This window comes from Rhagoletis zephyria, unplaced genomic scaffold (assembly GCF_001687245.7).
Source record: "Rhagoletis zephyria isolate East Lansing unplaced genomic scaffold, Rhagoletis_zephyria_1.1 Rzeph_scaffold_01538, whole genome shotgun sequence".
Taxonomy (NCBI): domain Eukaryota; kingdom Metazoa; phylum Arthropoda; class Insecta; order Diptera; family Tephritidae; genus Rhagoletis; species Rhagoletis zephyria.
The window spans coordinates 21,085-38,356 of record NW_016158622.1 but is presented as its reverse complement, the minus strand read 5'-3'; the positions used below and the strand labels follow the sequence as shown (position 1 = coordinate 38,356).

At 35.2% G+C, this 17,272-nt stretch overlaps 1 protein-coding gene across 1 annotated transcript in view; it reads right to left on the bottom strand.

The window, feature by feature from the left end:
* The window catches only part of LOC108364338 (1-phosphatidylinositol 4,5-bisphosphate phosphodiesterase classes I and II-like), an 83,860-nt gene extending 70,587 nt beyond the window's left edge, over window positions 1-13,273 (bottom strand). Inside the window, exons 1-2 of the mRNA XM_017617980.1 lie at window positions 13,141-13,273; window positions 12,790-12,975 (exon numbers count right to left, since the gene is read on the bottom strand). Of these exons, the coding sequence (XP_017473469.1) occupies window positions 12,790-12,975; window positions 13,141-13,256 (302 nt within the window). The 5' untranslated portion in view covers window positions 13,257-13,273. The remainder of the gene's footprint in view (window positions 1-12,789; window positions 12,976-13,140) is intronic.
* Window positions 13,274-17,272: the final 3,999 nt, after the last annotated feature.

Genomic DNA, 17,272 nt, shown 5'->3' with positions numbered 1-17,272 from the left:
GGTCTCCCTCTTCCTCTGCTACCACCAGCGGGTTCCGAGTTGAATACTTTCAGAGCTGGAGCGTCGGTGTCCATTCGAACGACATGACCAAGCCAGCGGAGCCGCTGTATTTTAATTCGCTGCACTATGTCTATATCGTTGTAAAGCTCATACAGCTCATCGTTCCATCGTCTGCGGTACTCGCCGTCGCCAACGCGTAAAGGACCGTAAATCTTCCGCAAAATCTTTCTCTCAAACACCCCAAGAGCCGCCTCATCGGATGTTGTCATTGTCCATGCTTCTGCGCCATATACCAGCACGGGCATGATGAGTGACTTATAGAGCGTGGTTTTCGTACGTCGAGAGAGGACTTTACTCCTGAATTGCCTACTCAGTCCAAAGTAGCACTTGTTGGCAAGAGTGATTCTACGTTGGATTTCAATGCTGACATTATTATCGGTGTTAATGCTGGTTCCCAAGTAAACGAAATTCTCTACTTTCTCGAAATTGTAACTGTCAACAGTGACGTGGGAGCCAAGGCGCGAATGTGCTGACTGTTTGTTTGATGACAGGAGATACTTCGTCTTGTCCTCGTTTACCACCAGACCCATGCGCTTTGCTTCCCTATCCAACTTGGAAAAGGCAGAACAGACTTCGCGGTTTTTGTTACCGATGATGTCGATGTCATCGGCATAAGCCAGCAATTGCACGCTCTTGTAGTAAATTGTTCCTGAGCGGTTCAGTTCTGCAGCTCTTATTATCTTCTCCAACATCCCCACTGCGATGGAAAGATCAGGTGGAGAAGGACTTGGCTTCACTTGGCGTTTCCAATTGGCGTCAGTTGGCACAGAGGAGAAACGACTGGCGTGCTTTGCTGAACTCGGCCAAAATCGCTTAGGCGGTTACAGCGCCAAAAAAGAAGAAGAAGAAGACATAGGCCAGTGTTGTTACGTTTACATTGACGACATAATTATATTCAGCAAAACGAACAGGATCATTCAACCAATCTAAAAAATATTTTCTGTACACTTGAAAAGGCAAATATGAAAGTACAGCTATATAAATGCAAGTTCTTCCAAAAAGAAGTAGAATTTCTAGGATTCATAGTAACAGCGGAAGGAATCAAAACAAACCCTTCAAAAATCGATACCATTCAAAATTTTCCAATTCCACGGAATCTCAAAGAAGTCAGCTTTGTTAAAGACTATGCGAAGCTCGCTAAATCCCTGACAGCCCTTTTAAGAGGGGAGGAAGGACGTGTGTCCAAAATCCAATCCGCAAAAAAACAGATAACACTTGACGAAGAAGCAATCGCAGCGTTGCAAAAAATTAAAAACGTTTTAATTTCAAGAGATGTTATGCTGGCCTACCCCAATTTGAATAAAGATTTTGAGCTCACAACTGATGCTTCTAATTACGCAATAGGCGCAGTTCAAGAAGACCGACCAATCACTTTCATTTCTAGGACTCTTTCGAAAACAGAAGAAAATTACGCAGCTAAGGAGAAAGAAATGCTCGCCATATTATGAGCATTGAAGTCTCTGCCAAATTACCTCTACGGTTCGGAAAAAGTTAAAACTTATACAGACCATCAGCCCTTAACGTATGCGCTCAGTAACAAAAATAAAAACAGTAAAATGAAGCGCTGGAAAGTGATCCTCGAAGAGTATAACTATGAGCTAAAATACAAACCAGGCAGAACGAACGTGGTAGCAGACTGACTATCCCGGCCACCGCAGCAGGGGCAAATTAATTCTTTAACAGCGACTCAGCATAGTGATGAAAGTTCATCTCAAAACCTAATTCCTTACACGGATGCCCCGGGTAATGCATTCAAGAACCAGTTATTCCTCAGGACCGCAGACACTTCATCTTACCAATTTAAAATACCCTGCCCTACTTATCACAGGCATATTATTGAAGAAACCGAGTATACAGAAGAGATATTAATAAACCATCTCAAGCGCTATTTAAATCCTTCAGTTACCAATGCAATCTTTACAGAAGACTACATCCTGGGTAAAATTCAAACTATATATCCAATATATTTTAGCAGGTATAAAATACGATACACGCGGAAAATAGTAAAAGACCTAGTACAAGAATCCGAGCAGGAATCCGAAATAATTAAAGAGCATAAAAGAGCGCACAGGAATTCAACCGAGAATAAAGCCCAAATTCTAGAAATATTTTACTTTCCTCAAATGAATGCAAAGATTAGGAAAATCGCTAAGCAATGTAAGATATACCATGAAAACAAATATCAAAGGCACCCCTCAAAACCAGTTTTAAAGGCAACCCCAGTTCCGAATTATCCTGGACATATAGTTCACATCGATATTTACCACACTAATAACAAAGTAATCCTCACTGCCATAAACAAATTTTCCAAATACGCGCAAGCGAAAATCATTAAATCAAGAGCAACGGAAGACATAAAAGTACCCTTACAAGACCTACTTACATCCTTCGGAATCCCAGAGAAAATTGTTATTGACAACGAAAAATCTTTAAACTCATCTTCCATAGTATTTATGTTAGAAAACCAGTATGGCATCGAAATTTTTAAAACCCCTCCTTACACCAGCTCAGTAAACGGTCAGGTATAGCGTTTTCACTCAACCCTTACCTAGATAATGCGCTGTATAAGAGCAGAGAATACCCACAATAGTTTTGAAGAATTACTGAATAAATCCATATGCAAATATAACTACTCAATACATTCGACTACCAAAAGGAAACCCATTGAAATATTTTTCGGCAGAAGCGTTTACAGCGACCCGACATTAATCGAAAAGGACAGACTCGACAATATCAGGAAAATAGTTGACAAACAGGAAGAGGACCTTACATTCCATAACAAAAAGAGGACAGAGGCAAAAACTTCTTCAAGTAATGACATCATTTACGTAAAAATCAATAAGCGAATAGGCAATAAACTCACCCCCAGATACAAAAAGGAAGTAGTGCTCGAAGACAGAGGAAATGTGGTTACAACCAAATCCGGAAGGTCAGTGCATAAAAGTCATATCAAGGCTCAATAAGAAGAAAAAAAACATAAATAAATAGACCTTTTAGTATAATTAAGGAAAATAAACAAGTAAGAAAGGTAGAAATTAAAATAGACTAGGTAATTGAAAGATATAAGACAAAGGAGTTTAGGATTAGGCAAAATCGATCAATATGCCATAGGCGTATGATTTTAAAGATATTTGCAGGGAAAACATTTGTGAATAATTGAGTGTTCATAGTCACTAAAGAAGAAAGACATTTTTCAGTTTTATCGGCTGCATGGTTTATGCAGATATCCAAATCCACGATTATTCCTCATCCCACCTGATAACCATAGATAACGGCTACTCCAAAATTAAGGACGGTACGCTCAATTTCATCCACGTCATTGATACCCAATCCTACCGAGACGTTTTGGAAAGCATAACTGACATAATAGTCAACTACTAAAATAAAATGCTTTTTATCAAATTCAAATAAGTCAACTCCTACTTTATACCATGGAATTGGAAACACTTCATGACTAAGCAGATTTTCTGTTGGATTTGCATTTCTAAATTTGATACAGTTTTCACAATTTGAAACGACATTATATATATCATTGTTGATATTTGGCCAGAAAACTGTATCCTTAACAAGATTTTGACAGTTTTGAATGCCAAGATGACCTTCATGTAAGCGTTTTAGTATTTTAGACCTTAAAGAACTCGGTATTAGAATTCTGTTATTTTTTAACAATAAACCGTCTATCAAATTTATCTCATCTCTAAGACTAAAATATGGCGTGATGTTAATATCACATGACTTTTTGTCTTTGGGCCATCCTACTTTCAAAAAGTTTAAAATTTTTTGAAAAACACTGTCCTTTAATGTTTCTTCTCTAATCTCATCGATTTCACTTTTTGGAAGAGCAATATGAGACATAACAAAATGACAATGTAAGTCAGCATCTTTTCCAATGTCAAAGGTTTATCATTCAAAGGTGCTCTTGACAGAGCGTCTGCAATGTGCATCTCCTTGTCCGGTTTGTAAATAACTGTTAGGTTATATGCCAACAGCCTCAACATGAACCTTTGGAGACGAAGAGGAATTTTGTGCAATGGTTTATTAAAGAGAGACACCAATGGTTTATGGTCGGTTTCGACTATAACACTATTGCCGTAAATATATTGGTGGAATCGTGTGCATCCAAAGAGTATAGCAAAAAGTTCTTTTTCTATTTGGCATAATTTGTCTGGCAATCCGTTAAGGAGACTGAAGCATAAGCTATTGGATTTCTATCATACATAATAACTGCGCCCATAGCGAATTTTGATGCATCAACAGACAAAACTAATTGTTTTTTCGGATGATAATACGTTAATACAGGAGCAGTGGAAATTTCTTTTTTCAAATTGTTAAACTCATCTTCGTGTACTTTGTGCCATTGCCACACTGTATCTTTCTTTCACAGGTCTCTTAAATGCTTGTTTTTGGCAGATAAGTTATCTATAAAAGGGCTTAAATAGTTAACCATCCCGAGAAAGCGTTGGAGTCCGGGAGCATTTGTTGGAACTGGCATTTCACTAACGGATTTAATCTTATTGTCATCTGGCGGTACTCCATTCTAACTAAAAATATGTCCTATAAACTTTATTTCAGTTTTGAATATATTCGATTTAGATCTATTAAATCTTAGACCCACTTTTTCAGCTCTATTTAAGACTTTGGATAGAATTATATTATGTTGTTGTATACTTGGCGCATGAATAAGAAAATCGTCCATGTATATAACAAGACCCTTTATATCACCAAAAAGACGTATCACCTCTGCGTGGAAAATTTCTGGCGCGTAGTTTATTCCGAATGGCAAACGTAAAAATTTGTAGCGGCCAAAAGGAGTTGCGAATGTACAAAGCTTAGATGATTACTCATCTAAAGAAATCATCCAGAATCCCGAATTCGCGTCTAAACTGCTGAAAAATTTTGATCCGCTCATTTCAGATTTACACTCATCTAAGTTCGGAAATGAAAATCGTGGCCTAATTATAACTTTGTTAAGATTTCGCGGATCTAAGCAAAGCCTTAGAGTCCCGTTGGCTTTTGTGACCAAAACTACGGAGTTCACCCACTCTGTTGGTTCTCGCACCTCAGCAATAACGTTTAAACTTTTCATACGATCAAGTTCTTTTCTCAAAGGCTCTAACAAACCAAAAGGTATGCGTCGCGGCGGATCTACGAGTGGCTGACAACTTTCTTTTAACTGAAAATTACATTTATTTTGCAATTGGCCTAGACCGTTGAATACCCCAACGTATTTTTCTAAAATATCTTTGCATTTTATCGACTTCACTATTTGCACCAAATTAATTTTTACCGCCAAATCCAAACCCATAACACTTTTACAATCCATATTTAAAATATAAAATTTTGCAAAATATGTAGCACCGTCAAATCGCACGTTCAAATCAGCGCACCCTACTACTGGAAGCTTTTCAGCACTGAACGTAACAATATTGTTCAATACCTTATTATTAATCTTACATACGTCTAGTTTTTTAACCATTTTTGCCGACATCAGATTCGGGCTTTGTTTTCTGAAGCAGGCCCACAAATAAATCGTTGTAGAGTTCATCTTCTTCAATCCCAGTCCGTTCCTCGTTGATATTTTTTACGAATTTTTTCTTCCTTCTTTCCTCCGTCTGTTTGTTGTTTGTTGTAAAGCACATTTTAGCGAAGTGATTCGGTTTTTTGCATATGTGACATATAGAACCATCGGCCGGGCACTTGCCACGATGTATCTGACCACATTTTTTGCATCGATCGCCTGATGTCTGCTTCTTCTGGTGTTGGAAAGGCTCCGTTGTTCTTTTGCCTTCTTTGCCTCGACTTTTTATCGCTGCTATTATCTCGTCAAATGTTGTTGTTGTTGTTTGCGTTGCTGCTGCGTTCTCCCTTGCCATTTCAATGCTTCTGGCAATTTCGAATGCTTTTTGCCATTTAATTTCACCTTCGCTTAAAAGGCGCTCCTTGATATTTTTGAAGTTTGGCGACAATCCGCATACAAAAATGTCTTTAACGAGGTCTTCCCGCAGGTTACCAAATTCACAAGTCGCACTCAAGTTTTGTTTTATACGCTTGTCGTCTAATAAAAAAATTGTGACGCTCCATTGCAAGATTAGTCTTGGGAACAAAGTACTCGCTAAACTTTTTCCACAAATCATTATATTTTACGCTGTCTATATCCAAATTAAAAGAATTAAATAAATTGGCCTCTGCGCCAATGTGGTGCAGTAAAATCGCCACTTTGCGTCTATCCGACTGTTCTTCTAAATTGGGCGGCAGGAGAAACACTTTGAATTGGTTACTCCAATATTTCCACTCTTGCGATAGGTTGTTGGCTTTTGTGTTTAATGGTGGCAAATTTGCTGCCATTGAAATAAATTGTTTCTCCATATTGTTTGACGTTTGATCTGACACCATGTTATATGTTTGACTTCTAATTGACGACTGTTTTATTTCATGTTCTTGCTAGTTGCATATTCATTTACAGGGTTGTATTTTAAAGTACTTAAAACTATAATTGAATTACACAACAACCGACAGGAAAACCTATATATCCTACCTTACAACACGAGGCCCAACAAACTATCGAAATGTTGGAAATCGTTGAACCTATCCGCCATCCCAGAATAAAAAGATCCCTATATATTCTTGGCACTGCCTGGAAGTACCCAGCAGGAAGCCCCGATCACGACGACTTGAACATGATCAATAATAATTTAGACAAGCTAATAACCAACAGTATTAATCAAGTTTTTATAAATAGTGCTTTGAAGCAACAAGTTAATAAATTAACGGAAGTAACTAATGACATACCTNGCAGGAAGCCCCGATCACGACGACTTGAACATGATCAATAATAATTTAGACAAGCTAATAACCAACAGTATTAATCAAGTTTTTATAAATAGTGCTTTGAAGCAACAAGTTAATAAATTAACGGAAGTAACTAATGACATACCTCATTCAATTAGGAATGACAATATGATCGCGAATGAAATAGCGTTAAATTTGCAAAACAGGCTAAGATTAATAAAGGAAGAAATTATTAATATAAAATACGTCATACAATGGGCTAGGTTAGGAATTGTAAACACTATTATTCTAAATAAGAAAGAAATTGAAATAACTGTTAAAGAATTTAATAAAGAAAATATGACCCTTCAATACTGTAGAAGAGGCTCTAGAATTAGCAGAACTTAGCGTACTAAGTAATTCTACAACAATTTTATACATCCTGAATATACCCTTAACAACAAGGGAAGTTTATAACAATTATATAATAAAATCAGTAATAAAAAATAATGTCATGATAAACTTGAAATTTAACAATGTACCTAGAAACAAATATGAAATATTAGGAATTAAAAACCAATGTAAAAAATACAATAAAATTAGTATCAGTAATCAGGATGACTTGTTAGACTTAAGAAACGACTTCTGTATACCTAACCTAATGAAAAGCCTCAACTCTTCATGCCACATGATAAACTGTCACCATATTCCAAGAGACGAGCTCATCGCGCCCGGGATCGTTTTCCTCAACGATTATCACGGCAACATTTTAGTAGAAGGCACCGTGCGAACCATGAACGGCACTTACATAATAAATTTCAAAGACGCATCCATAGCTATCAATGAGCGAACATACAAAAATTTTGAATCACCCACAGTAAAAGTGATGCCAGCAATTGCTCAGCCAACGCCAATAGAAGAAAGCATAACAAAGCTCCTTTCACTAGAGGCACTTAGCGAGCTACATATAAATAAGACCGTAGAAATCCAGTCACTGCAAATATAAAAAACTAAATCAGCAAGCAAAGTTGAAAAACCAGCTGAATCCGGTGCTCATGATAGCCAGCTTCAAAAAGCCACCATCCAGGTCCCTACACCTTCCAGGTTTTTCAGACGCTCGAGGACAAGCGTTTTTAGGGAGGGAGGAGTTAAAGTAGCTAGAATTCAAAACTCCAAAAATTCTTTCTCACGCTAATGCAGTGCACCTGCATTCCAATTCTTGCACGCGCATCCGCGAAATTGCTGACTACAAGTCTGGACACCCGACACCCTCAACCAAGGCCAAGGCATCGCACCTGTTAATTCAATGTGACAATGAAGATTCTTGAGGTATAGACTTAAGTGAAAACAAAAATTGTAATCGGTCCTAATTTGAGTTTGAATAAACAACACGGCTTGCTGCCGTAAAAAATAATTTTTTTTAATAAACTTAACTTCGGTTAGTTTAACTTACATAAAAAGTGGAGATTTCTCTTGCTTTCTTGAGGAATACCAAAAAAACAGCACTTTAAGTGATAATTCCCGCCGCTCGTTAGTGCGCGAGTCTACTAAGTTTTTACGCCACCATTGTGGAAATCAACCGAAGCGTGGGGAAAAAATTGCACTAGCTGAATCAATAATTTCTGCAGATCTCCACTTTTTTCAAAACTTCATTGTTGCAGACGAACTGCAACTGGTGCAACAGAAATTAAGGAAAACGTTAAAAGCAAGACATGATTCGTCATTGGTAATGTATACACAATAATACTACGTATATACAAAAAAAGAAAAGAAAATTTTTTTGTAGATTGATTTTGATTTTAATCGTTGGTATGTAGAGGCGATTTCGAACAGACTTTTAGAAAACTGGGAAAAATATGAAAGCTGTGCGGAGAAAATTTTAATTGATGCAATTCTGGGAAACTGAACTGATTGGGCCTTATTTGATGATTTTAAAGCTGCTGCCATCTATTACCAGTGGACGCGTCCAAAAGAAAGTAAACTTTCAAAAATCTGTCGATAGTTTTCTTTCCTTTGAAAACGTAATATTACGTTCAAATTGGCCCCATTTAACTTGTTAAATGAAAAAGAGCTTTTTGTAACACACAATCGTCCACATTGAATATATGGAGTTAACTTTGACGGTTCTTTAATTTCAAATAAAAATTAAAAAAAAAATATTCAAAATCAATTTTTTGTGTTTAAATTTGATTTGTGCGTATGTCTGCTTCATGATATTAACGCATATGGTTTACTTAGAGACTTCAAAATGTTTAGTTCGTACGCACCATTTATCTCTGCCTACGATGAGACCTGATGGACAATAACTAAGTACCGCCTTGGCCTCTTTTTTGGCGGGCAGACATGCATAAAATTTGATATTTTTTGATAGTTTTTAATTTTTAATATTTTTGAGAATAAACATTTTTTGAACATTGGCGTGTCAAATGAAAGCTCTTGGCTTTTTCTGATTGGCTGAAGCAGAAAGCTTTCTGATACAACTCTGCGCTGAACTGGTTTTCAAACGAGTTAAACGATTTAACTGGTTCAGTTTCCAACAACAATTGCATGCGATTTAACTTGTTTACGAACACATTTGTTCATTTAACTGGTTCTAGCTCATTTAACATGTTTAAGTCGTCAATTTGAACGTAGCATAATTTACTATAAAATTATCGTTCTCAATCAACACAAATACTTAACAAAATTTTTTCTTTGTAGCTCAACACCCCTATCGCAGAATATGCAGCTGCGACTAGTCAGCCCACCATCGTTGCAGTTGGACAAGACAGAGCCACAATTTGTCAATATTTTATAACCATTGATGGCAAGAAGGTAAATGTTCCCAAAAATTATAAATTCAGCCAAGTACTCGACCTGTATTTTAAAGCATTTTATGTATTTAATATAAAATTTTATGTAACTTTGGCGAACTTCTTGGGGTTGTTTGCCAAATTTATTTACAAAATCAACGATAATAAGAAGCCAAGTACTAAACTTATTAGAGAATAAGTTTAAGGAATTAATGAAGTAAGTTTCATATTAATAAAAAATGGCAAAATTTTGCTTTTTATGTGGCAGGGAATTTGAAACCGTAACAAATTTTGTATTTCATTTAAAAAATGGTTTAAAGTTAAGGTGTGTTTCCTCTAAAACATGTAAAAAAGTATTTCATACATTTAAATCTATTATTAAATTAAGCTATTGTTTCTCTAATATAATTTTATGTTATTTCAAATAAAATGTATTTCTTAACAAAAAGTTTATTTTGATTTTTATTTTCAGCACGTAGTTTTCCACAATGTTCCAACAGGCAATCCTCATTTTAAAAAACATCCAATCTTGTAAGAATTTCGGTTGAATTTCTCCTTAATTTTACGTGAAATGTGGTATGTTTTATTAACAGGGTTGTAAATTTGTTGAGCACTGTACGCATTGAAAAAAACCTTCAAGGGTTTGCTTTCAATACCAACAATATACTAAATCTAATTCAACTTTGGTTTAGATTTAATTCCATAAACTATTAAATCTATTCGAATTATCAGATAGATCCAAAACTATTTAAGTTACTTTTAATACGAACGATGTACTAAATCTAGTCCAATTTTGGCTTTGATTTAATTCCAGAAAGTATCAAATCTATTCCAATTTCCAAATAGATCCAAAACCTTTTCAGTTTTATTTTAAACCCCCAAAAACTATAGAATTTAGACCCATGGCTTGTTTCTAAGAACAAAATCTTATTTGAATTAATTCCAAATATATTATTAATTTAATAGCAAGAATACATACTCTCTCAATCTTTTCTCTCTCTCTTTGCTGAAACCAGTATGGTTTTAATCTAATACTTTCTGTCATTGTTATATATAAACACCAAAACGGTATTAAAATTAAACTAAATTTTTTACTGTGTTTGCAAATGAGGTAAAAAAAAAACCGGAAATGATTACAGCTGAAATTTCATAATTTTTCCACAAACATGGCTTTGACTCATATAGAGCAAGAAATTTCCGGTAAAAAACTGAAAAAATGAGCTAACTTCGCCATTCACGATACTAGTAGGCTGGTACAACCATTCAATTTTCAAATCGTTTTTGATGTCGCACCAGCAGCCGGTACAATCACACCACAAGAACACACACGGTCAATCGGCTGGCACCAACAGTTGATGTCGCCAGCATGCTAGTATCATCCATGGGCCCTTTATCACATTAAGCATATTTGGGTTTGTAAACTTATCTATTTTAAAGTACCTATAGTTAAATCGTTAATAGATAAGGATAAGGCTTCCTCAAGTGGGCACCGAATTTACCAACATTAAAATTTTTCAATAATATTCAGGCAGCGCCGAGTTTTGTAGTCGAACAGTACATTGTGTAATTCCAAATAGTTTTTTTTAATCAACAATTGAAAATTTTTGCAGTGTTTTGGAAACTCTTTTTTTTTTAAAGTAAGTGTCCGACTGAAAACATTTTTTGGGTGCAGATTTAAGAAAGATTAAACTATACAATGAAATTATTTGCGTAACAAAGATATTTTTTTTTGCTTTTCAATCAATTTTTTATGAAAAATTGAATTTTTAAGCAATTTCTGCGCCTCGTGGACCAAAATTTTTAACAACTACTTATGTAATAAACATTTCTGCATTTATCTATGAAAAAATGCGTGCATTTCGATATACTTAGTTTGGTCGGAATGAATTTTTATCTGCCAGCGTGCGCACCCGACTACCGCGGGCATGCGAAATTCAAGCATGAGAAATAAAAGTGGAACGATTGAAACGTGCATTTCTTTCTTGCGCAAGAAGTCAACACGGATTGTGCGCGATCCAGCCACGCGAGTCGGGCCCGCACGCTGGCAAATAAAAATTCATTCATGCATGGTTTAATGTTACTTAAATCTGTACCCAAAAAATTTTTCAGTCGGACACTTCAAAGAAAAATAAGAATTTCCAAAACACTGCACAAATTTTCAATTGTTCATTAAAAAAAAACTGTTTGGAATTTTGCAACAAAAATTACACAGTGTACTGTTCGACTACAAAACTCGGGGCTGCCTGAATATCATTGAATAATATTAATGTTGGTAAATTCGGCGCCCACTTGAGGAAGCCTTACCCATAAGTTAATGGCCCTAGCACATTATTTTAGTTTGTATAAAAACGTAAGGAACATACAATACATATCCACAAATACATATATATATGTATATCAGAGTCTTTCTTAGTTTCAAAATTCATCTCATACACAAATGAAAAAAAATGAGATCAAAGTAAGCATATACAACTTGTTCATGTCAAGTATGAATAAATTTTCCAAAGGGCTAAAAAAGAGATAGGGGCAATTTTAAATTTATGCGTCCAAAAAAAGTATGTGGTGGCGAAATCTAGCCACCAAAGGGCTAAAACAGCAAAACTGGTTCTCCACACTCAAAGCAAAAACAAAGTACGTAATTTTTCAAAGAATTCAGCCGAATTGTGTGTGTGTCTCATGTGTTTCTTCGTTTTAATGGCGCTAGGGCTTTTCATATATTGGTGTTGACGCGGCAACTCCGGCTACGGTTTTAGGGCAGCTGCGTCGCGCAGTGCAGTGTTACTCATGCCTAAACACAATCAAGAACATAATTCGCGTCACATAAAACAAACAGATCGTGCACATTTTTTATAAATTACAGCAATATCGAAAACAAACAACGTAGTATAGACAGTCACACAATTTTTAAACAAATGTATAAAAACTGAAAATCTTTCCCAAACTCTGAATTTTTGTGGCAAACTCTGAGCCCCGACATTCGATTTCAGGGGGAAGAAGATATTTGTTCTCGATGATTTTAAAGATTTCGATGCATGGAATTCAAATTTCCGTTTATTTAATCACGTTAGGCTGTGCGTTATTTAATACACTTTTACCAAATCATTCCGGTTTTGCGGCAGACATATTTGGCAGTTCTACGCATAGCGCCAATCTGCTGTAAAGTACTTACATTCCATCAAATATTTTCTCCACTTCACTCCGTTGGGTAAGATTCTTGTACAAATTAAAAAAATCCTCAAAGTGGAACTTCGGCAGGGATAACGTTTCGATTTTCCCCGAAGGCAACCCGCTCATATCTAACGCTTTCTCAACACGCTTCCGATCCTCTTTGTTTTGTGCGAAAATTTTGATGATGCTGTAACCGAAAGATGTACAAAGGTAAGATACTTTTAGTATATAGATGTGTGTAAGTACAAACGTTAAGATAAAAATTAAGGTAAATATTTAACGATTAACCAGGACTAAACGAAAACCCAAAGATTTAATCTTTAACCAAAAATTAAAAGAAATATTCACTCACTTCCTCACAGGTATTTTGCCACTTTTGTCAACTTGCAGACAAAGTTTGGTATGTGCCTTTTGAAGAAATGTATTGGCGGACCCATTAAGCCGGGCTAAACTGTATGCCATTCGCATTATACCATCACACCATTGCTACGAAGAAAAAAAATAAATACATGGGTACATAAATAAATTGCAAGTATTTTTTTTTAGAAACATAAACGTGAACTAAAAGCTAAAAATAAATTGATGTGCCTTTTGTCCTACAAACCCAGAAGAAGGTTTAGTTATAATTACCAAGATTTGGTTATAGTGACCAAGTAGCATAGTTAGATATGGCGAAATAAATATCTAGTTCGCGAAAGTCTGCAATTTACTTGAGACCAAGGTTGCCGTTTTGAGCTTTTCCTACCAAATTTGGTAGGTTTCTTTCTCGTTGGTAGGATGGTAGGACGCTTAAAATTTTGGTAGATTTCTTTGCTTATAAAACAGAAAACATCTCTGGTTTGTTGTAGTGATTCACTTTGTTAGCACTGTGAGTAGGCTTGCCAAATTAGGACAATATCAGTTTTACCCTCATTATGTTTCTTGGATGGGTCCAACTTTGCCAAATACCTTAAAAAACTCGTTGCTTACTGGCCATTTCACCAATTACCTTCGGTGATTCTCCGAACTCCGTATACGCAACAAAAAGTTGTATCCACTGGCTATCTAAAGGGATATCAAGGGATTGAACTGACGGACGTAAACGCAGGTTTATAAATCAGATATTTTTCTTTGAAATGCAGTGGCGAATCGATAATAGATTCAACATACTACATAACAAATGTACGTGTTTACAGAATATGTTATTTTTTAATATACACGAAAATTAAAAAGTAAACTTATTGGTTGTAGTAAATCGGAGGATCTCAAAGTTTTAACCGCAACTCGAAGAAATTTAATGGTTGCCGCGAATAACGTTGTAAGCGACTATTTTCTTAGAACTATATTCTTTAACTTTAAAGATATAAATGTACAATGTACATTGAACATAAATATTTTATACTTTAAGGGCAAGTTACTTTAATACTCCGGTACCGAAAAAGTAGAAAACCAAATAAAATGTGCTTATATATGTGCGTCATTAAACAAATTTTCTTTTTACTTCTGCAAAATTGTAATCTTGTCGTTTACAACCTTATTCGCGGCGACCATTCAATTTATGGCAAACCCGCAGCGCGTAGATTTTTCCTCCAGCCCGCGGCTCCTGGACCCGGACATTTGGCTAGCCTAACCGTGCGATTTTTCACGTCATTTACTCCGAACGCTTTATTAAAACTATAAACTATGCGAATTTTTTACCATTTTTTCGGTTTTTCGCAATTTATTCGAAACTTTGAGGGCGTACAAGTCAAACGGACCTCAGATTCGGGTTGAGAGGGTCGAATTACATGTCGGTACGTAGGTCTGGTTTAAAGCACACACCAACTTTTTTGTGTGCTATGTATATGCTAGCCATTATTGTGATCCTTTTGTTTACTGCCGTCAAACGCCGTTTTCTTAAATGGTGGGAAAGGAGGCATTTTGATAGGTTTTTGAACCCCCTCTTGGTAGGAAAGAAAGATTTTTAGTGGTAACCCTATGTGTAGATACTCGTATGCATGCGCGTTGAAGACAGCGTTGCCGAATTGACGACTTCGCCGTCATTTTGACGTTTTTTTAGCTCAGTGACGTTTTGACAATTTTGCCCCCCGTAATGACGGATTTTTATTTTAGTTTTTCCACCTAATAACATATGTATGTAAGTATGTACGTAAAAAGTTTTTTAAAGTAAAACTTAATCCAAAGTACAACCATGGATCTATCTAGTTTTGTTCTACAACCGTGCTGTTAGTTATATTAAATTGTTTCTAGAATTGTAACCAACTTGTTAATCTGCACTGTTGACACTGATTTGAAAGAGACAGAAATAAATTGAATAAAAAAACTTTTTAATATACCACGCTTTTACAAATAATATTTCTCAGTCCCATAGAATTTGTTTTGATAACTTTTTATTTTAAAATTTTAGCAGAATGGGATTGAAAACGATAAACGTAGAGCGCATGCAATATAAAGCATTCGATTTAATTGCCAATAGTCAAACTACATAACCTAGACCTAAAATTTCTACAGCGATAGTACAAATTTGATATCGATTTTAAGCGGTCTGTATTCATATACCCACATACATACATACATATAGTACTTTTCATATCAATTCAAGTCTATTAAGTGCGCCCCTCTCTTTTCATTTTCAATCCCATAAATTGTTTATAATGGCTTTTGCCATTTTTCTATTGTTTAGTCCATTTATTAAAGCTTGATATATTAAAAAGTTTTTTTTTATTTAATTTATTTTTTTCTTTTTAGTCTTGTCTGTATACAATTTTGCAACAGATATTAAAATAATTTAGCTTGCAACGAAAAGAGAACAGAAGACTATTGCGAAAAATACACCACAAAAATATTTTCGCAAATACAAATTAGTACAAATAACATTCTTATTCGATTCCTATTTGTAAAAGTTGGTATTTGCGAAAATATTTGTGTGGTTTATTTTGTGCATATGCAAGCAAAATGTTTGCAATTAATTTCATTAAAAAAATGGCTTGTCGTCCATCTTCGCTGTAGCGTATATAGTGCATATTTTTAGGTGCAATATTTAACTACTTTCGGCAAGGCCTACCGTCGAGGTTGATGTCTAGACTTTTTTACAGGAACTTTGATTACAATCTGTAATTATAGCTGAAAATCTTGTCTGGACACACAACATTACAAGTTGATAAAAGCGTTGTAAAATAGCAGAGGGAATTTGTTCAGTCAAGATTATCTATCCGTTAATAAATGCTAATCTTACACTTTCAAGCCAGTGAAGTGATCAATTTAAAAGCAGTTGGGTTTTAAAGTGTAATTTAAAATTGTCGTTAACAATTACAAATCCACTTTTATTAACCCATATGCAATATGGGTTCCCTTTGGTTTTGAAATGTGTTGTCATATTTATTGTATGTAATTTATGTAATTTTTTTATATTTTTTATTTTGTTAAAAAAGTAAAGTAACCAAAAATTTTCCGTTTTTTTTGGCCGAAATTACCATTTTTCAGGGTAAAATGACGATGTTTCAGCAAAAGCTTTCGGCAACGCTGGTTGAAGATGTATGGGTAAATCGACTCAGCTCGACATTCTGATCATTTAAGTAAGCATTTTAATGGTTCTGTCTCTTCTTATTCTGGTACTTACAAACATCGGACCAAAGTTATAATACCATTTCATGCTCATGAAAGGTATAAATATCATTATTTATATTTACTGCACATGTCATTCATGCATAGAAATAACAATATTATAAACAATAACAAGGATTACAATTAACACTAAAAATAAATCACTGAACAAATAAATAACGCCATTCTAAGGGCCAGTTTTTTAATGCACGGCTATGGTTTAAACTTAGTTCAAACGCTCCAGCTGGCTGGTTTAACCTAAGATTACCAATCAAATGTCTGCAAAAAACATAACCGACTTCAATTGTCATATACAAAATTTTGGAGTACCGTTAATTTTTTCACGTTCCAATGATGAACTTTTAAACACCTGTCACTCAGTGCCACACTTAATTTGTTTTTTAATTAAGCCCATTTCCTGTAGATTACAATAATATATATTTTAGCTGAACATTTTTGCACGGTTATTTGATACACGCCCGCTACATGCCGAACCTGTAGCTAAATATATTTTTTTACAAGCTTTTATTTACTTTCACCTGTGTAATCAAATCTTGAAATCCATTTTAACCACCCTCCCGATGAGGTAGAGACTAGCAACTGCAAACTAAGCTCAGAACCTGATGACAATACAATATGAAAGATGAATTAATTAATTAACTAATATTGATAACGTGTATTCTGCGTTGAGCATTTTTGCACTACCACTGAATTGCACTATTCAGTGATAGTTAAAATGAGGAATTCATTTTCACTAAAAATGTTAATCACTTTTTTTTTTAACTAACAGGTAATTCATACATCTATCTGTTCCTTTTTAAAGAATGAAGTGTTTGAGTTCTGATACCTCCTGAGTGGTACAGAAGTGGAAGATTTAGAAAATGTAAATACTAGTGATATCG